Below are 25,743 nucleotides of genomic sequence, written 5' to 3'. Positions count from 1 at the left end.
GTTCCTTGAGTGCTTAACGAGTAGATACATGAATAGAATGCAAGTTTGGAAATCTTCTTACGTCCCTTTTCGAGTCCGTTGTAGGACTACTGCTCCAGTCAGTGTACAAGTTGGCAGCTGTAGTGTTAACCATATAGATTCGCTCAGGGGTACCTGTTCCACGTCATGATCAAATAAAGAAACAGACCCGGATTGAAACCACCGTGAGACTGGCTTGATTCGATATTTGCGGGTGTAACTGATGAATATCAATTGTTGTGTGATACTGTGCCGAACGTGCTTTTACCTAAGTAAGGCGCTTGGTTCATAGGGTAGGTGTGACAGGTTTCGAAGTTTCTCCTCTCGCGGCTACCCTCTGCCGCCATCGACGTTGAGGCCAATCTCCAAAAGAATCCGCTGGAAGACTACCACGCGCCCGTCTCGAACCCGGCCCATGAGGGGCTCGCAGAGCGCGGTTACAGCGTCCGGATGGTACGACTGGCCGGCACGTGCAGTGGGTGCTCGCTCGTTGGAGAAAGCGCGGATCCCGTCGACTGCTGCGACCTGTACGGGCAGACGCCGCTGTTCCACGAGTCGCTCGTCGAGGGCGGGGACGTGACCTGCTTCACCGCCGACTGGCTCAGCGACGAAGGTGCGCGGTCGACGTGGAGCACAACCAGCGAAGAGTGGTCACTGCTGTCGAATCTGATCAAGGACGACATCTACTGCGACGGGCGGCCGTGGGGTGCCGCGGCCCGCGCGAGCGACTCCCGATTGGGAATAGTGCATTGCCGGTGATGGGTGTCAGAGACGGGCCGGAGAAGCTGACCCGCGACTCTCCTGACTTCATGAAGTTCTAATGCGAGCGCAAAGATAAATTTAATATACAGCAGGCGGGGGCAGGAGAAGGACAGCCAAGAGGACTGAAGTCAAGTTGCAAGTGGGCCAAAGATATGGTATCTCTTGTATTAGTCCCGGTAGGAATCTCTGGGGGCCGATGGAACTCGGCCAGTAGTATTTATACCTCCTATCTGACCGGATAAGGCAAAGGCAACACTTCGATCCGGGCGAATAGGCCGTTATGAGCAATAATATCGTACATTTCCATTCCAAGCCAGCTATCTGTATCTGGGTCATGTCTCGTTCTGTCGTGCCATTATTATACCATCATAACGTCTTCTTCACTTCCCTCAGCCTCGGCCTCGCCTTCGCTGCTGTCTTTGCAAGAACTTGTGGGCGAGGGCTTCCTCGGCGCTGATCCGGCGGCTGGGGTCCAGATCCATGCAGCGGCCGAGGAATTCGACGGCGCCCTTCTCCTCGTCGGTCAGCTCCTCGTTCTTGCTGTCCTTGCTTCCGTCGCTGCGGCAGGTGCTCCACAGCATGATCTTCTCGAAGCTGAAACCCTGGGCCCCTACACTAGGGATGTTCGTCTCGAAGACGCAGCCGTGCAGCTGTCCAGCTTGGCGCATGCGCTTTACACCAAATATGGTGGCGATCTCGATCATGGCCTCGACGTCGTCGGTGCTGTTGAAGAAAGGGAATCGCTTGCAGAGGATGGTGAGCAAGATGACACCGGCCGACCAGATATCAATCTTGGTTGTTTGTTCGGTGCATTTGAACAAGACCTCGGGCGCTCGGAATCCTCGAGTACCTGCGCGGTTGGCACGCCGTGAAGGGCGAGTGTCGCTTTTGGGGTATCCGGGCTGGGGTCCGGCGTGTGATGCATTAAGGGCATACGTGGCCCGGATCTTCTGCCTACGGGACTCTTGATCCAGATGGCAGAGACAGGGCTTGTGGTCAACGCCTTCTCGCTCAGCCAGACCGAAGTCCACAAGCACACCGCGTTGCTTGTCCGGGTCGTATAGGAAGTTGGTGGGCTTTATGTCTCGATGAAGAATACCTTTTTCGTGCACTGCAGCCAAGGCAGTGAAAGGGGAGCGGAAATAGAGCTTGATGTCAGGGACAGTCATGTTGGGGTAGTATTTCCGGAAATCCTGGTGTCGAAAGTAGGGCAATATGGCCAGCACCTGATCGGAGTGGCGGAATGCTGTGATTAGGGGACACACAGAGGGCGAGTCGCGGAGGTCGTGGAGCAAGTCCAGTTCGTTGAAGATGCGTGTAGGTGAAGATGTGACGTAGATCTTTTTTATGGCCACGAATTTCCTCAGATCTCCTCGCGGGGTTTGATCTCGAGTTGGATCGCGAGTTAGATCTTGTTTTGAGCGGTGGCGGCGCCTCCCACTGATTATCCCTGGCATCCAGGTCCCAGCTGTTGTTGTAGCGGTCGTAGCGTACGTCTTCTGCTTTGTAGACGGTTGAGAATGTGCCTTCGCCAATTCTCTTGATTAGACGGTAATTGTCCTTGAAGGCGGGAAAGGTGTAGTTGAGCTTCTCCATGTCCTGTTGGACGGTCAAGTCGATGGGTTCACTGCCATCGGAAGAGTCCGACTCGCATCCCTCTTCCTCATCTATCGGCTCGTCTATCGGTTCGTCTTCTTGGTTCTCTTGGTCCTCGTCCTCCTCCAATTGCTGTTGGACCTCGTCCGCTTCCAAGTCCTCTGCACGTTGGGTTTGACTCTCTTCGGTTTCGACGTCGGACAAGTCTGTCGGGTCGTCCTCGTGGATCTGAAAGGGTTCTTTCGGTACCCGCCGTCGACTCATTGTGGCAGCCATTTTCCAGACTGCTCTGGAGCGACGCGTCGAAACACAGGTCTACCTGTCTAAGATCTACCAGGTCCCAATCTCTCCTATCCCGACTGGCCGTGTATCAGGATCTTTGGCCCCTCACACCCAGCATCTACGAATGCGACAAGTGCCAGGAGAGACGAGCCGGAATGCAATGTGCACTTATTGTGTTCCTGAACTCTCGAACGTCGGTGTTGCAATTCAGACGAGGGTGGAGTGGAGGGCTTGTAATATAAATCGAAATCGATAGGTGCAAGCAGAATATTAATCGACAAGGATTAGGTCTGACCGAGAAGAGAGTCGATCAATTGGGTCTGAAGCAGGGGAGACTGTTTGTTGTTATTGCTTCTTTGCGCCTGGACTGGGTGTGGGCACCAGACGAACATGCGAAGAGACTGCGGGACAATTCCGCGACGCGCTTTTGCAGCTTTTCAGGCTACTTGGAAGTAAGTACCCTATAAGTACCTCGCCGTACCCCAAAGTCGGGCCAGTCATACTTTTTCTTTTTGGTGGGGGTTCAGCTGAAAGAGGAGGGACCCACCAGCTGCCACCGCGACTTCCCCAACTCGGGCAGAAACCAAACAAAAACAAATCGGTTGCTATAGGCTCCAGTCACATTTGTGAAAAGCAACAAACCCACCTTGCTTGCATTGATTGGCACCACAACATCTCCATCCCCGCCGATTTCCCACGACGATATATACGACACGACTACGACGACTACGACGACTACGACGACTACGACGACGACGACGACGACGACGACGACGACAACCTCCGCCAAAAGATATCCACGAAGCGAGGGCGATTTATTTTGCGCCTTTCTTTCTTTCTGATTATTTCCCGGAGGACCTTTTTATTCATTACTTGCTTTGTCACTGCCCGCTCGCATCCGGCGCAAAGTTGCTGCCCAAAATGGACGCCATCAACTTCGACATCAACGATGCGCTCAAGCATTACATGAGCGATCCCGCCAGCGTGGCCACCCCCGAAGCCGACAGCGCCCTTGCCAGCTGCGAAAACGACCCCGAGTCTCTCACCAACTCCGTCATCAACCCCGTCCTCAACTCCATAGTCGACGCCGTCGCCGAGAACCCCGACTCGATAACAAGAGCGGCGTATTTCGACTCGCTCCAATTCTTACTAAAGTGTGCACCCACCTCCTTTGCTCCCTCCTCCCCCTGTATCTCTTTTGTTCGTGATATTTCAAATTGCCGCAGCGCAAATCAGCTACAAGGATCAACTTCTGAACTTTTCGTCCGATCCAGATGCACGCAGTTTCTGCCTACCCATGCCCTCAGCAAGATCTTCGATCTGATAATGAGTGGCTTGGCCGCCGAGGCCGACGCCATCAACCACGACCTCGAAAGCCCCGACGAACAAGAGATAATTGCCCACCACAAAATGCTCCTCGAAGTATACGGCTTCCTATTACAATGGGCCATTGCCTGTGTCGAGACGAAAGCCGCCGAGAAGTCGTCCACCGCCCCCGTCTCGCGTGCCCGGGGCAAGGGCGCAAAGGCCAAGGTGGCCGCCGGTAAAGACAAGGATGGAAACTGGGACAGCGCTGCCCAGTTGCAAACAGCCCTCGACGTCATGTCTAAGGTACTGAAGTTGAAGTTGGGCAAGATCTTCCTTACTACGAGTGAACGCGATACTTTCATCGGCCTGTTGACCAGGCCTGTATACATGATTCTCGAAAGCGAGCAAAGGACCAAGAACACGGCCATTCGAATGCATGGGTTCAAGGTGTTATGCATTGCTGTGAAGCATCACGGTCATGGATACGGTATGTTGCAACCTCGGGCGCCCAAGACTCATGTATTGACTGTAACACAGCCGCCCAGATCTCCATCGTACAGAACTTGACCTACTTTGAGCATCTGTCGGAGCCAATGGCTGAATTCCTACATATTTTGGCTGAGCAATATGACTATCCTCAGCTTGCCGACGAGAGTCTGCGGGAACTGAGCAACAAGGAATTCAGCACCAGTGATACCAGGGGACCCAAGTCGGTGTCCTCCTTCATTGTGAAACTCTCGGAGCTGGCCCCTAGGCTGGTCATTAAGCAGATGACAATGCTTGCCAAACAGCTGGACAGCGAGGTACGGCGCAATAATCTCAGCCTCCTTTCTCTTGACTAATCAGTTGGTTGCAGTCATACACGTTACGTTGCTCGTTGATCGAGGTGTGTGGTAACATGATCGCATACCTTTCGAAGCAAGAAGAACGCGGCGACAACCACAAGTCTCAACTCAACGCTTTCTTCGATGTGCTTGAAGAGCGTTTCCTCGATATCAACCCCTACTCCAGATGCAGAGCAATCCAGGTCTACACGAGGCTGTGTGATCTTGACCAGAAGTTTCCCAAGCGTCGCCAAAAGGCTGCCGAACTTGCGGCTCGTAGCTTGGAAGACAAGAGCAGTCACGTTCGAAGGAATGCGATCAAGCTTCTTGGCACATTGATTAAAACACACCCTTTCACAGTCTTGCACGGTGCACAGCTTTCCCGCAAGGACTGGCAAGAGCGACTGGACAAGGTTGACGCGGAGTTGAACGCTCTCCAGCCTCCTGCTGGTGAACCTGGTCTGGGTGATGGACAGGGCGATACAACCAACGCGGCTCTTGTAGACGAGCCCACTCAGCTCGAGTCTCCCCAGAAGCCTAGGGAGCCCCAGGAGATGACTGAAGAGGAAAAGGAGGCTATTGTCCGCAAGGCACAGGAGGATGCCGCCACGTCCGAGGCGATCGAGAAGCTCACTCTGACCAAGCGGTATTACACTGATGCGCTCAAGTTTATCGAGGTACTTCACGAGTCGACACCAACCGTGTGTCAACTTTTGGGTTCCAAGAACAAGTCCGAGGTCATCGAGGCCATGGACTACCTTGAGATTGGAAATGCCTACAACATCGAAGACAACATGGTTGGCATCCGACGCATGTTGCGACTTATCTGGACCAAGGGCAACAGCGACGAAGGCAAGGGCGTGCAGACGCATCTGATCGATTGCTACAAGCGGCTATTCTTCGAGGCGCCTGACAGCTTCACCCAGAATGATGCGGCCATCTACATTGCCCGAAACATGATCAGTCTGACTTCAGGAACAACACCTGCGGAGTTGACCAGCTTAGAACAACTACTGGCGACCATGATGAAGGGTGGCATGATCTCGGACGTTGTCATCCAGAAGTTATGGGAGGTCTACGGCTACCAGAAGCGAGAAATTTCCCGATCTCAACGTCGCGGTGCTATCATCGTCCTGGGTATGCTCGCTTCCGCAAACCCTGAAATCGTTGTGGGTGAAATGGAAACTATGCTACGAACTGGTCTTGGTGCATACGGGCGAAGCGACCACCAATTGGCCAAGTATACTTGCATCGCTCTGCGCAGGCTGAACCCCACTGGTCGTCAAGCCAAGGACTCGCCAGTCAAATTCAGCCGCCTGCCCACTGAACACGCCGTCTTGGGTAAACTCGCTGCTATCACCGATGTACAGAGCGACCGCAAGGAGTGGTTCGGTGTTGCTGAGCAAGCCATCAATGCCATATATGCCATCGCCAAGCACCCAGATGCCCTGTGTGGCGAGATTATCAAGCACAAAACCAAGTCAGTATTCGCAGCGCAGCGAGCCGCATCCACGTCGAGACCTGGCTCTCGCGATATGGACGCTACCATGACCGCTGCTGTTCCCGACCCCCAAGGTCTAACTGTGGCACTCAACGAGCCGACCCAGACAGTCAACCGGCCAACTCCCGAGCCACCAGTTGAGCCAAAGCACAAGGCAGCGATTGCCTTGTCCCAGCTGCTCTTCATAGTTGGCCATGTCGCTATCAAGCAAATTGTACACCTGGAGATGTGCGAGCTCGACTTCAAGCGCCGGAAGCAAGAGAAGGAGAAGATGTCGACGGCAGAGGCTGAGCCAGAAGTCGCGGCACCCAAGACCAAGGGCCGAAAGTCCAAGACCCCGGCGCCTGAAGAGGGCGACGAGCTTGACCTTATTGGCGGTACTACGGAAGATGATTTCACCGAAGCTATGGCACACATTCGGGAGCGGGAGTTACTCTTTGGCCCCCAGTCATTACTCGCAAACTTCGGGCCCATGGTTGCCGAGATCTGCTCCCGAAGCGACATCTACAGGGACAAGGGCCTTCAAGCTGCCGCTACGCTTTGTCTTGCCAAGCTGATGTGCGTCAGCTCAGAATACTGTGAGGCCCACCTGCCGCTTCTGATTACCATCATGGAGCGCAGTCCGGATGCAACGGTCCGATCTAACGTGGTGATTGCATTGGGCGATATGGCCGTCTGCTTCAACCACCTCATTGATGAGAACACGGACTTCTTGTACCGAAGATTGGCTGATCCCGACTTGTCTGTCAAGCGCACGTGCCTGATGACACTGACGTTCCTGATCCTCGCTGGACAGGTCAAGGTCAAGGGTCAGCTGGGTGAGATGGCCAAGTGTCTCGAGGATACTGACAAGAGGATTGCCGATTTGGCTCGCATGTTCTTCACCGAGCTCAGCACTAAGGACAACGCTGTCTACAACCACTTTGTGGATATGTTCAGTCTTCTGTCTGCCGGCAACCTGGAGGAGGAGAGTTTTAAGAGGGTTGTCAAGTTCCTACTTGGTTTCGTCGAGAAGGTAAGTTACCAAGAATCTTGTTTTGCGTTTAGTATTCATCATCATCATGTCCGGCCGTTAATATTCCCTTCACAGGACAAACATGCTAGGCAACTTGCCGACAAGTTGGCCGCCCGTCTGCCCCGATGCGACACGGAGCGGCAATGGAACGATGTGGCGTTTGCCCTCGGTCAACTGCAGCACAAGAATGAAGAAATTGCCAAGGTGGTTGGTGAGGGTTTCAAGGTTATGCCAGCCGCCGCCGCTGCATGAATGGCTATTTGATGTTGTGAAGATTCAATTGTCGAACGGACTTTTAACGAAGAGATGACCTATTTGGCTGTACATTGGGAGGATGTATGTGTTTCCTGCTGCTTTTGGAGCCCGGAGTTGCCTCCAAATCGAGAGAGATATATCAGGTGGTTACATGCTGTTCTAAATAACATTCTGAAGTTTTCTTGCTTCTAACCCTATCATATACCGTCCTTCTGTGCCAAAAGGAGAACACTGCAATCATCTGCGAGGGAGAACAAGTAGTACCAGTAGGCGCAGTCCGACTTGTGTGACTAGCTAGAAACGATACTGGAAACCAGGGATCTTCCAATCCGTCATGTCGTCAAAGTCGTCCGCGAAGCCTCCGGCGGCTTCGTCGCGCCGGTAGGCGTCCTCGTCGACGGCGCCCCGGTAGAGCGAGTACTCGGTCACGCCCCCGCGCGTCTCGATGGCATCGATGACCTCGGCCATCTCGCTGTCCTGCTTGGCCCGGTTGCGGCGCCGCAGGTAGGCCCGCAGCGCCAGCGCGAGGCACACGGTCAGGCCGTTGCAGACCACGACGACGTGCACGGCAGTGTGGTACGACGCCTCATTGGCCGCCCTTCTCTCCTCGTCGCTCAGGGACGGGACGGGGAAGATGTCGTCGTAGGGGTCGTCGTTGAACAGGCTGGGGCCGAGGAGGTTGCCTAGGCAGTACGCGATGAGCGCCAGGGCTTGCGTCGTCGTCTTTTTCGTCAGGCCGCGCACGTTGACTTGGACCAGTGATAGGAGCAGTGGCAGGACGGCGGGTGCCGTGCAGAGCAGCATGGAGGCGAGGATCTGGTGCGTGGGCGAGGGCGGCCAGGCGTCGTCGTCGAGAAGACTGTGGCCGCTCGCGCTGTCGGAGGAGGGATAGTGCAGCTGCTTCGCGATGCAGGCGCTGCCGATGACGGGGGCAGGGCCGCTAGGGCGATCAGGGTGCAGGTCAGCGACCGGAAGCGGCTGGCGAGCCAGCCGGAGCCGACCATGGCCGCCATGGTCATGAGCATGTACGTGATCTGGAGGGACATGGGCATCATCGTGGTCGGCGCCGACGATGAGCCGTCGTCATCGCCAGACCCTGAGCCAGAGCCAGAGTCAGGACCCAGAATGACCAGGTCCGCCAGCCCCCGCGTGCTGGCCAAGGGCACCTGGCACAGCAGGCACATGGCGGCGACGAGCCACGTCTGGGGGTCGCGGACGCAGTCGCGCGCCTGGCGCCACTTCCAGTCCGGCACGGGCCGCGGGCGCGCGTGGCTGCTGCGGGCCCAGAGCCGCTTGCTTGCGCTCTCGGCGGCCGCGACGCGGTCTAGATCCCACTGGCGCTCGGCGGCGGAACCGGGGAACGCCGCGTTCGAGGCGTCGGACAAGGAGGAGAGTGGGTCCAGGAGACGGTAGAGGATCACGACGCCCCACAGGCACGTCGTGACGCCCAGAAGCACGAAGAGCCAGCGCCAGGGGTTCCAGGCCGGCAGCATGCCGACGAAGAAGCTGAAGCCGAAGTCGCCACCCGCGAAGTCGTTGCCACTGCCGCTGCTGTTCAGCTCGGTTGCAGAAGCAGCAGCAGGGTTGCTCCCATTCTCGACGTCGCCGCCGATTCCATGCAGAAATACCAGGAGGTGGCTCAGCACCGTGGCCACAACGCCGCCGGCCGCGCTGCCGGCGAACCAGATGCCCGTTCGCAGAGGCACCTCGTCGCGCGTGTACCAAGTCGAGGTAACGAGCATGAGGGCCGGGATGACGGTGGCCTCGGCGGCGCCCAAGAGGAACCGAGCCGCGGCCAGGCCCGCATAGTTGGTAGTGAGCGCCGTGACAACGACGGCGGCGCCCCAGGCCAGTGTGTCGAGTCCCAGGTAGCGCGCGACACCGAAACGGATTCCCTCGTAATCCTCGTCATCTTCGCCGTTGCCGCCGGCACTGGCCCCCTTCTTGTTTTTGGGTGAGTCGGGGTCCCACGAGTAGACGGAGGCGAGCGAGGAGGAGTCGGACGAGGTGGAGATGATGGAGGACGAGTCGGAAGACGCAGAGGAGAGGAAGAAGAGCGACAGGGACTCCGACGATCCCCCCGAGTACATGGAGGTGTAGAAGGACGACGAGTTGGATGCGGAGCGGCCCCTCTTCCCGTTCGTCCCGGCCGGTCCCCCGGTGCTCAGGGTGGAGAGGAAGAAGCACGTCGGATACGCCCACAAGAGATAGCCGAGGTAGAGCCACGCAGAGAGGGCGCGGTAGTCGGGCCCTTGCAGGGGGGCGTCCTGGGCCAGGCCGCCGAGGAAGACGGCGCTGGCCAGGGCGGCGGCGTCGGCCGAGGCGAGCATCTGGGTCAGGAAGAGTAGGGGCATCAGGCGCCGGTCGATCTTGCGTACCACGGCCTCCTCGTCGACGACGACGGCGGGCGGAGGGGCGCGCCGTGGTTGTGATGGTAGGATAAGGGGCCGCAGAGGGGCCACTACTAGGTCATGGTGATGGTGGTAGCCGCCGATGCTGTGGCGCCGAGAAGGAGTGTACGCTTGGAGTTCGCCGTCGAAGTGAAAGTATTTCTGGTCCGGTGCTGGCATCGTGTAATAGCCTTCTGTCGCCCCCTGCGGTTGAGTGATGGTGGCATTTGTGCTGGAGGATGCGCGAGTGAGAAGAGGTACGATGACGCCGCCATCTTCATCGTCATTGGCGGGATGGAGAACCATGATGTTGCTTGCTTGCCCTTTTGTTCTGGACGGCACCTCGCCGGGCTCGGCAGGGGAAATGAGATATTGTACACGACCTGAAGTGCGACAACTGCAAAAGTGTATTCAAGCTTTCCTTTTTTTCCTTGTCTGCTCTCTCTTTTGTGAAGGAATCCAACCGAGAAAGATGAGCGTACCTCCCATACAATTTCTACTTCACATGCAGATGTTGGAAGGAACAGGTTCTTGCTGAAAGAGAAGCGAGCGTCGTCGTCGTCGTAAATGCCAATGTCGCTTTGTCTGTACGCATGTCAGTCAAGTGCTGCATCGAAAAAGTCAAAAGCATAGCGAATTCTTCGATTTATACGGCTAAAGTCGTCAGACCCCAACACCCCGCCGTCCGAAGTCGTCGGTTAGCTGCTCGAGATCAGACCGCAGCGTCACTTGCGACACTTGGCTGGCCTTACTCGGATCTCCCACGCTGCTTGGCAAAAGCTATTCCAGTCAGGTGCCGTGGGCCTGAGATTCAAGTCCAAAAGGTTATGTGGACCGTCTGAAGGACCCGAGCGACGGCAGCTGCCACGCTTCTATTCCGATGACTGGTCTGACTTCAGATCGGTATGCTGGGGCACGGATGACGTCCCTCGCGACTGAAGATGTCTCGGGGCTCCTTTATGGGTCAAACTAGCATATTGGATGAACAAGACGAAGTACCACGTCGTAGATGCTGTGCCAGTCAGCTAGAACGGCACAGACCAAATACTAGGCGAGGGGCATTACCATTAATAGATATATACACTCTCCATTGCGTATCATGTCATCTTGGAGAGTATCAGCTAGAATAGTGCCGAAATACAGGACCGTAACCCACGTCCCCCCTCCTTTAGCTTCCCCCGCATCATGAAATAAGAACAAGGCCAGCCGCCATGAGAGCGAAGAATAACAGGGCGCCCGGCAGGTCCCTCTTAGGGGCGGCCTTGCCGGGGAAGACCCGCCTTTTTATGAGCTTATTCCCCAGCAAGGCCAGACCCTGCTCGAATTCCTCAGGCGTCTCGGCACCCCAGTCGGCACCATAGTATCCCGGGGTCGCCTGGGTGCCGGTGAAGGCCAAGAACATGAGGTCGCTGGCGTCAAGCCGCTGCTGTGTCTCGACCGCCTCCTCGCCGTAGCACATCTTGGCCATGGCGACCGAGAGCTGGCCGACGAGAGGCTGAGGCACAGTGTCGTTATTGGTGTCGGCCCACAAGCCATAGAGCTGTGGAAGAAAGGGAGAAAGCAGGTTAATCAACTTAAGAAACAACATGGCTGCTAATGAACAGGTGCAGTTCGTTATGGAATGGGGCTGCCCTTACCATCTTTCCATTGCATAGTACAGCCACGAGACTCAATGGCTCAACCTCGTGATCTTGCGGGTCAAAGTCCACGAAGACGCTCCTACTACGTTGACTATCGCCGAAGTCTCCCAAGGCGACATAGGGATGAAAATAGGGATTGAGGTCTTTGACAGGAAGACGACTGGCTTTCACTAGAGATTGGAATGCCGTGCTCTTGGCGGGCTCATTGTACAGGCGGTCGCAGAGTCCTGTATCCTTCGGTCCGCCTCGTTTGCCGTTGCAATCAATCGTCAAGCTAGAAAATTGACCTGCTGTTGACGTTGCCTCTGAGCTGGCAGCGTACAGGAAACTGCCTGTGGCATTGACATGGTCGCCACAATAATACCAAGCTACAGTGTTGATGTTAGCCTTGTGTTCGCGAACAAGTCGAGTTTACGTTATTGGTACTCTTAGGGCCATCCAGAGAGGTGCGGAGACCTGAGGCCAGCGTTTTGTTGCATTGGCTTCCCTCTCTCAAGCGATCTTGGAATCCCTTCACCCTAGAGGAATTTCTCTGGTGGCACATAATGATACGAGAGCGGCAGCGGTAATCGTGGATTGCAAGAGTCGCATGATGCCGGATGATAGATGACGAGTGTTCGGGCGTATGGCCAAGAAATTCAGCCCGATGGGGAGAGGGCCACGTTGGTATGCGTCGAGGCTTAGCCTTGAGAACATTTCGGCGCGGCTAACCCTAAGAAATCGGAGTCTCCTGTGATATGCCTCGAACCTTGTTGGACTTCGATGGCCATTGTTGGCACGCCAGGAATCTTCCCCCTCCCCGGCTCATGCACTTTCTCAATGCCGTGAATTGTAACTTTGATAAGTCTGAGCTGAGGTACACGAGCGATCGTCAATGTTCGCATTTCTCAACACAGCTAGATTCTCTGTCTTCTCTGAACTGTAGGTGCTCAAACAGGTCAAAAGAACACAGAACTTCAAGGTAAGGGATTGGATGAGGCTTCAGTGGGGTTAAATGATCGCTAAGAAGCTCTCTCGCTTTCTTTTCTACTCTCTGGAGTACATTTGATTGTCGCTTAAGTCTTGCGCTTCTGTATACCAGCTGTGGGCGAGCTTGCATCTCGCTCGACATGTTAACAAACATTGTGCGGATGAATATATCCCCTAATGTACATTGGGCCGCTGAGCTGGATAACCCGTCAACTTTACAGCGAACCGTATCCTATGTGATCATTAGTACAAGTGAATTGAGAAGAGGTGGAAGCTCGCGCACCGGTCCTGGCATGTTAGCTGTTGACCTTCAGTCGTTATAAGACCACCGTGAGTCAGTATCACTGGGGCAACAATGCACGAGATGATCGCATTAACCATACAGCCAGCCCATCAAAGCCGCTCGTAGGTAGATGGCGAGACGTGTTGGGTATTCGGATCCAACACTATCACGTTGAACTTCTAGATACCATCATCAAGATTTCGAAAACTGGGCAAGGACTTGATCAACAATCAAAAGTCGTTTTCTGATGGTTGCGGTCGAGGGGTTGGAAACAGAATCAATCGGTCGCTTCGATGCTTTACTGGCCGGGTTTAGTTTGGCGGTAGGCGAGCGTACATAAGTGTAACATGTTTCGTATCTCGAGGATGGGGATACTGCACGGTGATTCACCACGTCCACGTGACCAAGAAACATCGCAACATATGGTTTGCTGACTTTTTTTAATTCGGACTCAATGGGTCGATCGGGGTCTTCAGGTTGTTCTCGGATCCATAGCCATCGACACCTCATGTTAAGGTGCCAAGTATTCCAATCGTCGTATTTTCCGGCGACGTTATAAACCTTGAGAAGAGGGAATGCAAGGACATGCTCCAGAGACCGAGAAGTGGTGAACCCGTTCCCCCAGATCTTTAAAGCCCGCAGGGACGGGAAAGGATGACGCAAAATGGCCCATCCTCTGACAAGACGATCGTCCACACAGGAAATGCGGACGTGTTGAGTTCTGGGGAGATGATGGAGAGGGTACACAGGTTCTCCAATCCGGCCAAAGCCAACATCTCGTTCTTCTCGAATGAGGCGCCGTGGCTTATGGTGAGTCGCACAAGGAAGGTGGCGTCCGGTGATCGCAACGGGTCCAAGAAGAGGGCCAGAGGGGCCTTGGGATTGGGAATAGCCACAGTGTAGAAGCTGAAGGCTTCCTCAAAGGGGTCGGATTTCTTTTGCGGATGCTTTCGGCCTTCGAAGGTGTCAAGGAAGGTCTTCCAGCCATGGAGATTGAGCAGGCGGCCTTCGTCGTAAAAATGGTCCCAGGTACGCCAAATAAGCGTTTCTGGACAACGCCGGAGTACTTCTGGAGAGAGATGGTGTAAGTTGTCGCCGATGGCGGTCATTGTCATGTCCATTAAGGACCGAGCCCCTTTGGGTCTTGTGTGTGGTCTGCGTCCGCGTTTGATAGGGGTTTTGTCCCAGCCCGTATGCGAGATCTGAGGCTGGAACTGCTGCTCATAGTAGACTAGTCCGGTGTCGTGGTCCAGACGCCTCGTGGCCATGGCGACACTGCCAAAACAAAAGCGAAGAGTAATTGCAGTATAAAGTACTCCGTAGAGGGTGGTAAATCTGGTTACAATAGGTAATGGTTTGGCAACGTAAAGATACTTGTTCCAATACGGGATCAACTGTGTTTTGTTCTAGACAGAAGCGATAATGGTCTGATCACCATGGACGTTACTTACCGCTGCCAGCGCAGGTGCCTCCGTTTTAAAGTACACTGTGGGGGTGCACCAGCACCTTCTCAGGCACGAAATGAGCAACTAGAGACTGCCTGTAACAGCATAACCTCAACTCGGCAATCAGCATTCTCGAAACGTAGCAGTCACGTTCTCAACTCGGCTCAGAAATCAGCTGCAACATGAGCATCTCTGGTACTTTATGTTCGAATTTCGTGACCATGGTTCCATCCAATCCACCTCCGAATTGGACGCACGACGCAAGCACTTAGGTCGCGCTTCAACCTGTTCACTCCACCACGCCCATCATCTTACAGCGCGTGCTTTCTTATTCCTCCCACTTCATCGCGTCCAGGGCGGCTCCATTCGCGATGATGTGAACAGTGCAGACGCGATTGCGTGAATGATTACAGCCCACGGGGCTGAAACGCGTTCCGCCCGCGGTGAACTTGGCGTCTGTCCGTCGCGCTCCCCATAGGGATGATGATGCGCCCTCTCTCTCAAACCCTCACCGGACGGAAGGTCTCTCTGCTCTGCCCTTCCGGGCGGCTACTCGCGCTAAGCGCCTCCCAACCAAAAGCAATGGCGCCCTTTATGCACGCGACAACAATTTTGTATAGCTTCAATCCACGGCCGGGAGTCATCAAGATAAACGGCTCCAAGAACACAGTGCTGATACCGTTGAGTGCTGGTACCACCAGCCCGGCATACATTAGGTAGGTAGCGGACTGTTAGCCCCCTGGGCCAGCTTGATTCTGGTGTTGACACCAATGGCACATGATAAGGAATGACCAACACCGCAAGGAATATTAACTGGCCGGCTGCATTCGTGCAACTACACTCTCGACGCGAAGCAAACAGGAAACAAACATTAACCAACATACAACCTCAATAAAGCAATGTGGATTTATCAGCTCATATGGTTAGTTATTTGAAAATTCTATTAAGGGTGGCATAGGTCAGCATGAACAGCATTCACTTTACCAGAAAGGAAACTCATTGCTGGGTCCCCAATAATATCTAAAAATGTTCGTATTTATAAAGAATCTGCCACCAGAGCTTTCACTAGACGTATTCACGTACCTGTCCGCCGCGGACTTCCTGGCTTTGCGTCTGGTATGCAAGGACTTGGATGCCTTCCTCTTTCGTTCTTTCGCCCAACAATACTTCACGAAACGACAGTTCAGTACGGCCTACCCTGTTCTCGCCCTTGAACACCGTCATAATACATTAAGAGTATAGTAGTTAACTGTTACTACTTACAGTGCGCAGTCATTTCAGCTTGCAAGCATTGGTCGACATTTCAACTTCAATGCTAGCCCGATATCTTCGGCATGTAATAATCAGTTGCGAATACATCGGCTGCGAGTATAACAGCTCCCATCTCTTCTGGGCAGATCGCCAAGAGATTCATCCCAGCCGAGTTGCAAACCTCTCCATTGATCAATCTCTCTTCATAAGTACCGGTTTAGACCGAGAAATGTTGACGATTGCCTTCAACAACCTACAACCTAACGTGGTTGGGCTGGGGAACTTCCGGACAGAAGTCGCTTACGGGTTCAGGAAGCAGACCGGCCTACGCCTCTCAATGGGAGATCTTGAAGAATGGCGGGATTACTGCACTTTTCAGTCGCAGTGCCTCAGTGTCATGCTCTATGCATTCGGAAGATCAAGTGCACGGCCGTCGAAACTCGAGGTTCTGATGAATAAATCGGGAGTGGTTGGCTCGGCTTTTGTACTCCCACCGTTCATGGAACAGGTTGTATCGCCCATTCTCTCAAACCTGAAAGCACTTTTCGTCGAGCTTTGCACGAAACCGGAGAATTCAAAGATCGGAGTGGACTACTTTGGCATTAGCATTGGCTCGGATCCAACAATAACACGTCTTACTCGGTTTCTTGAACACGCCTCGAACTTGGTTGATCTACAACTCAACTTAGCAACCAGGGGCCGGCCAGGTATTCGTGATGCAGGTAACATCCAGTGGCTAATGGACATATAGGCGTGGAACAATCTACGGTCGCTTGAGCCAGGACGGACAGACGTCTTTGCTGATGAGTTATTTCAACTTCTAAGACGCCTCCCACCACATCTCGAGCACCTGACTCTCCGCGAGATTACCCTACATGATTACAAGTCTGATTACGCCAATTTCAGACACCGGCGAAGGCTCGTCCACCTTTGGGCCGCCGCCGCCATAGCCCTTTTATCACGATGCAAAAGCGTCAGCTCACTAGAGCGTCTTCAGATACACTGTCCTACAGAGTACATCCAGAATTTTGCCTGTCCCGTCCTTTTCAGTTTACATGGCTCACGGAGTGAGTACATAGACTTATCTGGAGATGAACTTGGTTTATGGCTAGAGATATGGGCAGAGGAAACGTGTCATGAGGATGGCTCTTCGTATCGAACTGTTATGATCCCACTCATTCCTCCCCCAATTGGGTTTGCCATTGCCCCCTTTCAACTTAATATATGGAACGAGTTCACCGGCGAATAACAATACATGTAATCAGATAAGATGAATGTATGGCGCGCACGCTTTCGTTGGTGCGTTTCCCAAAAATCCCAGTGGGTCCTTGGTGTGCGGCAACTGCAACGGGGAGGATCTCTCTCAAGCAGCTTCGTTGGTATATCTCCGGCATCCAGCACGTCTTAAAGGCTCCTCCGCGATCCATATATTCTGCTCGAGGCATGTCGTGTCAGCACTCCCTTCAAAGTGGGTTTGTTGGGGAAACCAGGAGCTTGATGTTGACTCTCGTTCCTGTGCAGTAATGGTTGGTGAGCCTATAGTCGGTGTCCTACAGTCAGCAGCCTGGGTATGATGGATTTCTCCAAACCAGACGACGTTATCAAAGCAATGGACACTCTTCCACATTATACCCATCGCTATTGGTTATTGTCTCGCTGCCTCTGTTGATTAAGCACGGGGTTACCTGACCAAGTCTATTGGTCTCTTCACCCCTACCCCTGTTTTCAGTGTTCGCCCAGGTTGTGTGTCACAGTCAGCAGCTGGTTCGCTAAATACGCCTCGTAAGGCAGAAATTGTTTCTCTTTGTGCCAATGGATATACGCGCCCGGTAGAGTAGCATTGCGCCTCGAGCTGTGCGGGGTTAGGCCGCGTCAGGTCAGCATCTCTGGCGGTCTATGACAACACAGTTGAGTATTCCAAATGCCCCTACTCGTTTTCTCAAAATCAGTACCTCTTGTTCATCTTTCTACCTAGATGACCAAGTTCTCTTACCATCGCACTCTTCTATAACCATTACTCGGGTTTCTGTTTCCACACGCCCTCGCATTCGATCAGACCAGGCCTTGTGAGCGATGTCCGACCAGACGGGCTCAAACAAGAGAAACGCGAAGATATACAACATCGGGTGGATCGCGGCGCTTCCACTCGAGCTGGCAGCAGCGCGTGCCATACGAGACGAGAAGCATGGTCGGCCGAACAGTTTTAAGAAGAACCCGAACGACCACAATAGCTACGACTGGGGCAAGATCGGGGACCATTATGTCGTGTTGACCTCGCTACCGTCCGCCGGTATAGGGGCAGCGGCAGCGGCGGCAGCGGCTATGACTACGTCCTTTCGTCACTTGCGCTGCGTGCTCATGGTTGGGATCGGCGGCGGTATCCCAGGCAAGAAGGACATTCGACTAGGCGATGTTGTGGTCAGCCTCCCACACAAAACCAGCAGCGGCGTCGAGCAGTACGATCTAGAGAGCGAGACGTACAGGAGGTGCGTTCGAGCGAAAATGTCACTTGAATGCACCCCCGCCTTTCATTATCAATGGCATCCGCAGCCTTCAAGCCACTCATTTGGCGCAAGACTCTGACGTCCCTCAGATCATGAGAGACGCGTTGGTGAATGCACCAAAAATGGCGTTGACCTTTTCACATCCAGGGGTCGAAAAGGATCGGCTGCTTCTCCCTAGCGCGATACAAGCGGAAAAGGAGGAGGAAGTAAATCGCGCCAAGCGGTCCTCCACCGATCCAGAGATCCATTATGGAATTATCGCATCTGGCAATAGTGTCATCAAAGATGGCGCCGAGAGAGACAAGATAGTGGAGGATATAGGGGAGGAGTGCTTGTGCTTCGAGATGGAAGCCGCAGGTCTTATGAATAACATGCCCTGCGTTGTCATCAGAGGCATATGCGACTACTCCGACGCGCACAAGAACGATGACTGGCAGAGATATTCTGCACTCACTGCGGCAGCGTACACCATAGAGCTGCTCTGAGAAATAGATCCGGTGGAGGTGGAGGAATCCAGCGAGATGCAGAAAGTCCTAGGCGATGGTTAGTGTAATGTTCCCTGGACTCTAGCTTCGGGTTCAGAGTAGAAGCTGATGAATTATTACAGTGAACGATCATCTCGATGACATTGGTCGCAAAGTTGGAGGACTGGCAAGTACAACGGAACAAGGTCATTACTCCAGTAGCTCTACTTGAGACATCCGTCCGGATTAACAAAATTGATACAGACTATCACAATCAAATTTTACAGTGGCTGTCCAAAGATGACCAAGAGTCGGAGCATCGTGGTCACATAAGCAGGTTTCTCGATGGTACCTGCCATTGGTTTTTCGATTCTCATCAGTTCCAAATCTGGATGCGCGGTGAAAACAAAACATTGTTTTGCCCAGGCATTCCAGGGGCTGGTAAGACCACAATCGCAGCAGCCACAATACAACACTTGCGAGACCAAGGCCGCCACGTTGCGTTCTACTACTGTAGCTATTATCAGCGAGACGAATAGACACCTGAGTCGTTTGTCAGGGTCATCTTACGGCAAGTTGTTAACCGTATGACTCTCTTTCCCAGCCATCTCGACAGCTTGTACCGCCAAGAAAACAAGGAACACCCCCCGAAAGTGGCGAGCATCGACGACTTCTACGGCCTTCTGATGGAGCTTTTATCGGATACCGAACCTCTGTACGTCGTGGTTGATGCTCTCGACGAAAGCACCAAACGACACTACGATGCGATTTTCAACAGGTTGAGGCTTCTGCGGAGTACCCGCGACATCAGAATATTGGCGACATCCCGACACCATGAAGCCATCACTTACCACTTTAAGGCACAGTCGTAGCTGCCCATAGTAGCAACAGCTAGTGATATAGAAGAGTATTTACAGCAAAACTGCCCTCCCTCCAGAGTATTCGAAGCGACGCCACATCTGTGGCGAAAGGTCATGGACGTGATTATTGAGAGGGCAAACGGCTTGTGAGTACTCCTTTCCTTGAGCATCGTCGAACATCAAACCAAATACTTACGGGAACAAGGCTTCTACTGGCTATTCTATACGCCAAATCCATTGATGACGTGAGGTGTGAGGCCGACATAGAAGAATTCTGGAAGTCCATGAAGGCAACCTCAGATCCTAAAGACTTGCTAGCGGAGGCGTATAGCAAGTCTCTTGGAAGGATTGAGGGATTGATAGAAAGGGACCGCGCCCGAGCACAGAAGTTCATAGTATGGGTAGCTTACGCCCAGGGACCATTGACAAGTGAAGCGCTCCAACATGCCGTCGCCATCGATGCCAATGTTGGGGCTTATTACAAAACTCGGCTCGTCGTTCCTGTAGAGGAACTGATCGATCTGTGTGCTGGATTGGTGACCTGGAACCGCGACACTGACCTTGTCGAAGTTGTCCATCTTTCAACTCAAGAGTTCTTACAAAATTGTGGCCGTCGTTGGATTGGACTTGGTCGCCGGGCAGCAACTACAGCCTGCTTAAGATATCTATGGCGACTTCGTCATCCGGGAACAGATCAGGACTTGTCTGACAAGCTGCTGAATTACTGCCTCAAGCACTAGGGAGATCACGTCGCTCAAGACCAGGAGTATCATCGAAGTGATGCGCTTGCCATACTTCAAGATGCTGATTTTGCAGACCTTAGACCTCTTGGATCTATACGTGCACGTACGGTGTATCGGGATTTTGTTCAGACTGACAAGTACTGGCTGTCCCCCACGTGCATTCCTTTGGGCCTACTTCGGACTGGATCAATTCTTCCAGTGTCTCCTCGAGGGTAGGCATTTATTATATGGGACTGAGTTAATTGCTCACTATTTGGACCTTCTCCACCTTGCGTCCTTCCGGGGGCATACCGCGATAATAGAAGTTCTGGTCAAATTTGGAAAACTCAGGTTCGAAGCCAGCCGGTTTAAAAAAAAATTGCAGCTTGCTCTTTCGATGTCATGGGATGGTCCAGATGCTTCTAGACAAGAGGTGCAGATGTTGGTTACGATGCTGAGGTTGGCGAGCCAGGGTGGTTTTGGGACCCCAGTGCAACGTTGTTATTAGAAGCATCCCGGGGTGGCCATTTGGGCCTCGTCAAGCTTTTAATTGGCAAAGGTGCAAGTCCAGAGAAGGACGTCCAGCGCGGGGCCCTCCACGCAGCGTCCATGCATGGCCATGTTAATATCATGGCCGTGTTACTGCATCATGGCGCAGACATTAATGCCCTGGCCTCCAACGTAGTGCCGGGTCTGCATGGTACCGCGTTGTACCACGCGCAACTTGGCTGGCCCTACAATCTTGAGGCCGTTCGTCTCCTCTCGGCCAGAGGTGCCAATGACGCCATTCCTGGTCACTTCGAACCTCACAGACCCGGAGACTGGTACGATTCTGATATCGTTGGTATGGAGAAGATCGACTTCCACCGGCAACTCCTTGTTACTAAAGTCGATTTCTTATATAAAGCTGAACAGGCAGCGTTGGATCTTGTTCGAATTCATCATACTGAACATACCCCTCAAGCCTTGGCCACTTTCGGCATGTTCATGGAGAAAATCGACGAAATTATCAAATATTGCCCTCGTCTCGAGAACCCAGACACACTGGAAAACCAATTGCTTGAGCTTATACACGATGTTGAACAGGTGGCAACAAATCTTCTTGAAGACTATGTCACTGAGTATACCCTCCAAACCTCGACCGATCCCAACACATTAATGGACGAAGTCGTTGAATGTCGTTACTTTAGCGATATACAGGAGACACTGGAAAGAAAACCTTCCATATTCAGGAACATGGCCTCGAAGGAGGCGGATTGCCTTCTTTCAGTTCATGATGCCGAACCGACAGATCAGGCTTTGGCCAGCACGGTGATGACAAGAGTGACGAGGCTCATGCACTACATTGTCCAATTGAAATGTATTACATCAGAGTAAGATAGGCGAGGCAAGTGGCAACCTACACACATCTTGACCGTCGGCATAGTTTAATTATACCAACTATCAACCACCAGAGCAAGTGATGAAGGAAGGTGTATATAGTCTGTTCTTGTGAAACGCCAGACGTCTTGGTCCCTTGGAATCAATCTACTGAGCGGGAAAGGAAAGCTTGTGTGTTCGTCCCGAGGACTTTTCCTTCCTTTGCCTGACGGCGGCTATCGGCAGATTGACTTTGCCTGATCCGGCGGATGGGAAACTGAAATGCGTCGAACAAATGGCATGCTGTTACGTTCGAAAACCTCGGATATGCTTTTACGCCAATGCCCGCGCGCCACTGCCGCAGGTTGGCCAACAGACCACAGAGAAAGAGTCTGTCGACTGTGCTTCTTTCTTACAGATGAAGATGAAACTTTCGAGGGGCAGCGAAGTGAATCGGCGATGATTGAAGAGAGGGAAAGATAAAGAGAGAAACTTGAAATAGCCTTTCTCATTTGCAACGTTCCGTAACATGCAGGGACAAGCTTCAGCCACAATCTTGCTCTGTTTTGTTTCTTGTCGAATACTACTCGAATACGTGGGATCGGCTGAAGCAACCGCCAAACCCACGGCTGTTCGCATCTTGAATTTCCAGCCTCCATTGCTGTTCGTTCTTGGCTTGCGCTGCTATGTCCCTGTCGGACGGTTTTGAGGGTACCGGCTGACCGGCTGGCCTTGGTCTCGAGCAAATTCTTGGCTTTTTTCGGACTTGGGAGAGATATATAGATGATATACCGCCCGCCTCATTACCACATCGTTGGTTCTGTTCGGTTGCCTCACTACTACTTATACATACTGCGCGACTTCGATCGCCAAGCATAGAGAGAACATTATGGCTATCGGGGTTGGTAGAAGGGGAAAGATCGGAAACTCAGTACGAAAGGCTTTTCATATAGACGTGGAGGCCCACGAGCATCATGATATTGATACCGACGGAGAGAAGCACACGGCGGCACCATTCCAGCCCTTTTTCGAGGAAGAACCCACCGTCAGCGGGTGGCTGAGAGGTCACTTGCCCACAAGGCACGATGTAGTGCCCTACATGACCAGTTTCTTCCCCTTCACATCGTGGATAGGCGGTATAATACACGCTGGCTTCTAGCCGATGCCATTGCCGGTAGGCGCTTCTTCCTCATCCAAGTTCGCGTTTTGCCGGATCCAATATGACTAACCCCTTGTCTCCCCCCCCCCCAAGGCGTCACCCTGGGCTTAGTGGTCATCCCCCAGGCCATGGCCTACGCCATCCTAGCCGGCCTGAGCCCCGAGTACGGCCTGTACACCAGCTTCACGGGCGCGGCCCTCTACTGGCTGTTCGGGACCTCGAAGGACGTAGCCATCGGCGCCACCGCGGTCGTCTCGCTGCTAGTGGGCAAGTCCATCGACGAGGTGCTCGCGCAGGAGCAGCAACCGGGACAGCAGCACTATACGCGCGAGCAGGTGGCCAAGACGCACGCCTTCCTCGCCGGCTGCGTCCTGCTCGTCTTCGGCCTGCTGCGCCTCGACTGGCTCATCGAGTTCATCCCGCACGTCGCCATCGCCGCCTTCGTCACCGGCGCCGCCATCACCATCTCGCTGACCCAGACGCCCGCGCTGCTGGGCGTCGAGTTCGAGGTCAACTCCAAGAACGCCGCGTACCGCGTCCTGATCGACACGTGCCGGGCGCTGCCGCGCACGAACCTCGACGCCGCCGTTGGCATCTCGGGGCTGGTGCTCCTGGCGCTCATGAAGTGGTACTGCGACCGCATGGCCCGGCGGGACCCCAAGCGTGTCCGCATGTGGAACATGTTCTGCTCGCTCCGTCTGAGCGTCACCATCTTGCTCTTCACTTTTGTCAGTTTCCTCATCCATCGCAAGGTGCCGTTCAAGGAGTCCAAGTTCCGCATTCTTGGACCGTTGCCTCGAGGTAAGCAGCATCATTCTGCTTCCCCTGACAGATCATAGCTAATTCCCTCTCTCAGGCTTCATCCACATCGGCCCACCCACCTTCAAACCCAAACTCCTATCCGCGATCCTGCCCACCCTCCCGCCGACCGTCATCATCCTGCTGATCGAGCACATCGCCATCGGCAAGTCGTTCGGGCGCATCAACAACTACATGGTGGTGCCGTCGCAAGAACTGATCTCCATCGCCTTCACCAACCTGACCGGTCCCTTCGTGGGTGCATTCGCGTCGACGGGCTCCTTCAGTGGGACAGCGATCATGAACAAGGCCGGGGTGCGGACCCCCCTGGCGGGTGTATTCAACGGCGTGGTCCTGGTTCTGGCGCTTTATGTGCTGACCTCGATCCTCTACTATATCCCGCTCGCGAGCCTCGCCGCTCTCATCATCCACGCCGTCTACAACTTCATCACGCCACCGGCCGAGCTGCTCCGCATGTGGCACGTCGCACCGCTCGACGTGGTCTTCTACTTCGTCGGTGTCCTCGTCTCCGTCTTCGAATCCCTCGAGGACGGCATCTACGTCACCGTCGCGCTGTCGCTCGCGCTGTTGCTGCTGAGAATCGCCAAGTCCAAGGGCCAGTTCCTGGGCCGCATTACGGTCTACCCCTATTATGATCCTCTTCCCCAAGATGGTCCCAGCGATACTGCTGCGGGAGTAATAGGACAAGCCGAGGAGAACGGCCTTGTAGAAGCGGAAGAAGCGGAACCCAAAGCTTCTACTACCGTTGAATATCAGCGGCCATCCTCTCCTTGCAAGACGGTAGTCCCCCAGATCAAATCTGCCGACAGAATCAAGTATGACCAGGACGATGTGCCAAGTCTTCCTTCAGCACGCGACGTTTACTTCCGCCTTGACCGGCTCGAAGCCGTCAACCCCGACATCCCCATTGTCTCACCATACCCAGGGGTCTTCATCTTCCGCTTCCCCAACGGGTTTAACTACCTCAACCAGGCTCAGCTCGTCGACACCTTAACTAGGCACATCATGAGCCATACCCGCCGCACAACCATGCCCGAATATGCGCATGCCGGGTAAGTTGCCCCTTCTCCAGCTTCCCATCCGCCTACATAGAAAAATGAAAGGCCGCCTCTGTCTAATTAGAGGCATCATCCACTGGCAAGCTAAGCTAACCACTTAACCTTCGCAGGATCGCCCCTGGAACGACCCTTCTCCACCAATCACCAAACCAAGACGAAGCCACCCAAACCCCACGCATCCCGACAGCAGCGGTAGTTCGTCCCGTTCCTCCTCCACGGCGCCCACCGGGACAGAACAGTCGCCACCCCTCCTCCCCAACCTCCGCGCCGTCGTCCTCGACTGCGCCACCATCAACCACACCGACAGCAGCGCCGTCGAGGGCCTAGCGGACCTGCGCGCGCAGCTCAACCGCTGGGCCGCGCCGGACCCCGTAGCGTGGCACTTTGCCCATCTCCGCAACCCCTGGACGCGCCGGGCGTTCGCCGCCGTCGGGTTCGGCTGCTGCTGCTGCTGCCAGGGCAGTACTAGTAGAGTAGTAGTAGTAGTGGCATCGCAGCCGCCACCCGAGTCGGGTTTAGTCTCGCGGCGCTATACAAGAGCGAAGCGAGCAGCGGTGCCGGTGCTGTCATGGTACCACCGGCGGGGCGGAACAGTACCGATGAGGAGACGTGCGGCTCAGAGACCGAGGTCGCCCCTGGTGTTGGTGAGGATACCGAGAACAAACAGCAACTGCCAGAGACCACATGCTGTCCACACGATGAGCGACGGCGGCTGGCTCCGGTGACGGGGATGGACAGGCCTTATTTCCATGTCGATCTGGCGGCGGCGGCTGAGGCGGCTGCAAGATACGCCTTACGAGCGACGGCGGCTGCATTGTGAATACAAAGTATGATAAGACATCACAACATTGTAATCATCAACAGATACCAATATCCCACCTCATTCGTGATAAAGAGCCGATATCTACATTCCTAGGCTTGTCAGCGATGCTGTTGACATATATCAAGGGCTGGGGACTCACGCAAGTGTAATAGACTTGTTGGTCGCGTGATGTTCTCACTTTCTGTGATTTTAACATGAGGACACCTGGTGGATCGCGCAGGAATACCCCACGAGTATTGTTCTTCTGGTAATGGAATGACCCGGCCTGCCATAACTCTCGCATCTGTCTACAGCATGCTGGTAATAGAGGCATCTACAAGCACTGTAGAGCTCGACGATTTGGTAGCACATGCCGGAGGATAATATGAAGGGATTTCTCAGTATGTCCTTGAACAGACTGAGGGCGGCAAGTTGCCTTCGGAAGGAAGCTGGCCGT

General features: G+C 54.0%; 8 protein-coding genes across 8 annotated transcripts; 4 read left to right on the top strand and 4 right to left on the bottom strand.

Annotated features, from left to right (window-relative positions):
* Nucleotides 1–468: 468 nt before the first annotated feature.
* Nucleotides 469–777, top strand: PG994_005867 (uncharacterized protein; the record flags this gene model as incomplete). Its single annotated transcript, XM_066857276.1, has 1 exon — nucleotides 469–777. One exon carries the CDS (start codon nucleotides 469–471, stop codon nucleotides 775–777), a length of 309 nt encoding a protein of 102 aa, XP_066716545.1.
* Nucleotides 778–1,169: 392 nt separating this feature from the next.
* On the bottom strand, nucleotides 1,170–2,640 carry PG994_005866 (uncharacterized protein; the record flags this gene model as incomplete). Its single annotated transcript, XM_066857275.1, has 2 exons — nucleotides 1,170–2,142; nucleotides 2,222–2,640. 2 exons carry the CDS (start codon nucleotides 2,638–2,640, stop codon nucleotides 1,170–1,172), a joined length of 1,392 nt encoding a protein of 463 aa, XP_066716544.1.
* A 939-nt stretch (nucleotides 2,641–3,579) lies between these two features.
* Nucleotides 3,580–7,558, top strand: PG994_005865 (armadillo-type protein; the record flags this gene model as incomplete). Its single annotated transcript, XM_066857274.1, has 4 exons — nucleotides 3,580–4,453; nucleotides 4,504–4,769; nucleotides 4,823–7,306; nucleotides 7,382–7,558. The coding sequence occupies 4 exons, from the start codon at nucleotides 3,580–3,582 to the stop codon at nucleotides 7,556–7,558; spliced, it is 3,801 nt and encodes a 1,266-aa protein (XP_066716543.1).
* Nucleotides 7,559–7,855: 297 nt separating this feature from the next.
* Nucleotides 7,856–10,257, bottom strand: PG994_005864 (uncharacterized protein; the record flags this gene model as incomplete). Its single annotated transcript, XM_066857273.1, is given in 2 exon segments — nucleotides 7,856–8,477; nucleotides 8,489–10,257. The coding sequence occupies 2 exon segments, from the start codon at nucleotides 10,255–10,257 to the stop codon at nucleotides 7,856–7,858; spliced, it is 2,391 nt and encodes a 796-aa protein (XP_066716542.1).
* Nucleotides 10,258–11,134: 877 nt separating this feature from the next.
* PG994_005863 (uncharacterized protein) lies at nucleotides 11,135–12,135 on the bottom strand (the record flags this gene model as incomplete). Its single annotated transcript, XM_066857272.1, has 3 exons — nucleotides 11,135–11,491; nucleotides 11,589–11,959; nucleotides 12,018–12,135. 3 exons carry the CDS (start codon nucleotides 12,133–12,135, stop codon nucleotides 11,135–11,137), a joined length of 846 nt encoding a protein of 281 aa, XP_066716541.1.
* Nucleotides 12,136–13,472: 1,337 nt separating this feature from the next.
* PG994_005862 (uncharacterized protein) lies at nucleotides 13,473–14,111 on the bottom strand (the record flags this gene model as incomplete). The annotated part of the gene is made up of 1 exon (XM_066857271.1): nucleotides 13,473–14,111. One exon carries the CDS (start codon nucleotides 14,109–14,111, stop codon nucleotides 13,473–13,475), a length of 639 nt encoding a protein of 212 aa, XP_066716540.1.
* A 3,501-nt stretch (nucleotides 14,112–17,612) lies between these two features.
* On the top strand, nucleotides 17,613–21,466 carry PG994_005861 (uncharacterized protein; the record flags this gene model as incomplete). The annotated part of the gene is made up of 6 exons (XM_066857270.1): nucleotides 17,613–18,025; nucleotides 19,112–19,285; nucleotides 19,445–19,513; nucleotides 19,573–19,936; nucleotides 20,108–20,213; nucleotides 20,529–21,466. The coding sequence occupies 6 exons, from the start codon at nucleotides 17,613–17,615 to the stop codon at nucleotides 21,464–21,466; spliced, it is 2,064 nt and encodes a 687-aa protein (XP_066716539.1).
* An 871-nt stretch (nucleotides 21,467–22,337) lies between these two features.
* Nucleotides 22,338–25,304, top strand: PG994_005860 (sulfate permease; the record flags this gene model as incomplete). Its single annotated transcript, XM_066857269.1, has 5 exons — nucleotides 22,338–22,584; nucleotides 22,701–23,408; nucleotides 23,464–24,478; nucleotides 24,639–24,946; nucleotides 24,982–25,304. 5 exons carry the CDS (start codon nucleotides 22,338–22,340, stop codon nucleotides 25,302–25,304), a joined length of 2,601 nt encoding a protein of 866 aa, XP_066716538.1.
* Between the last annotated feature and the right edge of the window lie 439 nt (nucleotides 25,305–25,743).

This window comes from Apiospora phragmitis (genome assembly GCF_038363925.1).
Source record: "Apiospora phragmitis strain CBS 135458 chromosome Unknown utg000006l:1.0-5683423.0:1.0-5690449.0, whole genome shotgun sequence".
NCBI classification, from domain to species: Eukaryota; Fungi; Ascomycota; class Sordariomycetes; order Amphisphaeriales; family Apiosporaceae; genus Apiospora; species Apiospora phragmitis.
The sequence above is the reverse complement of the archived record's forward strand: the minus strand, read 5'-3'. Positions and strand labels throughout refer to the sequence as shown.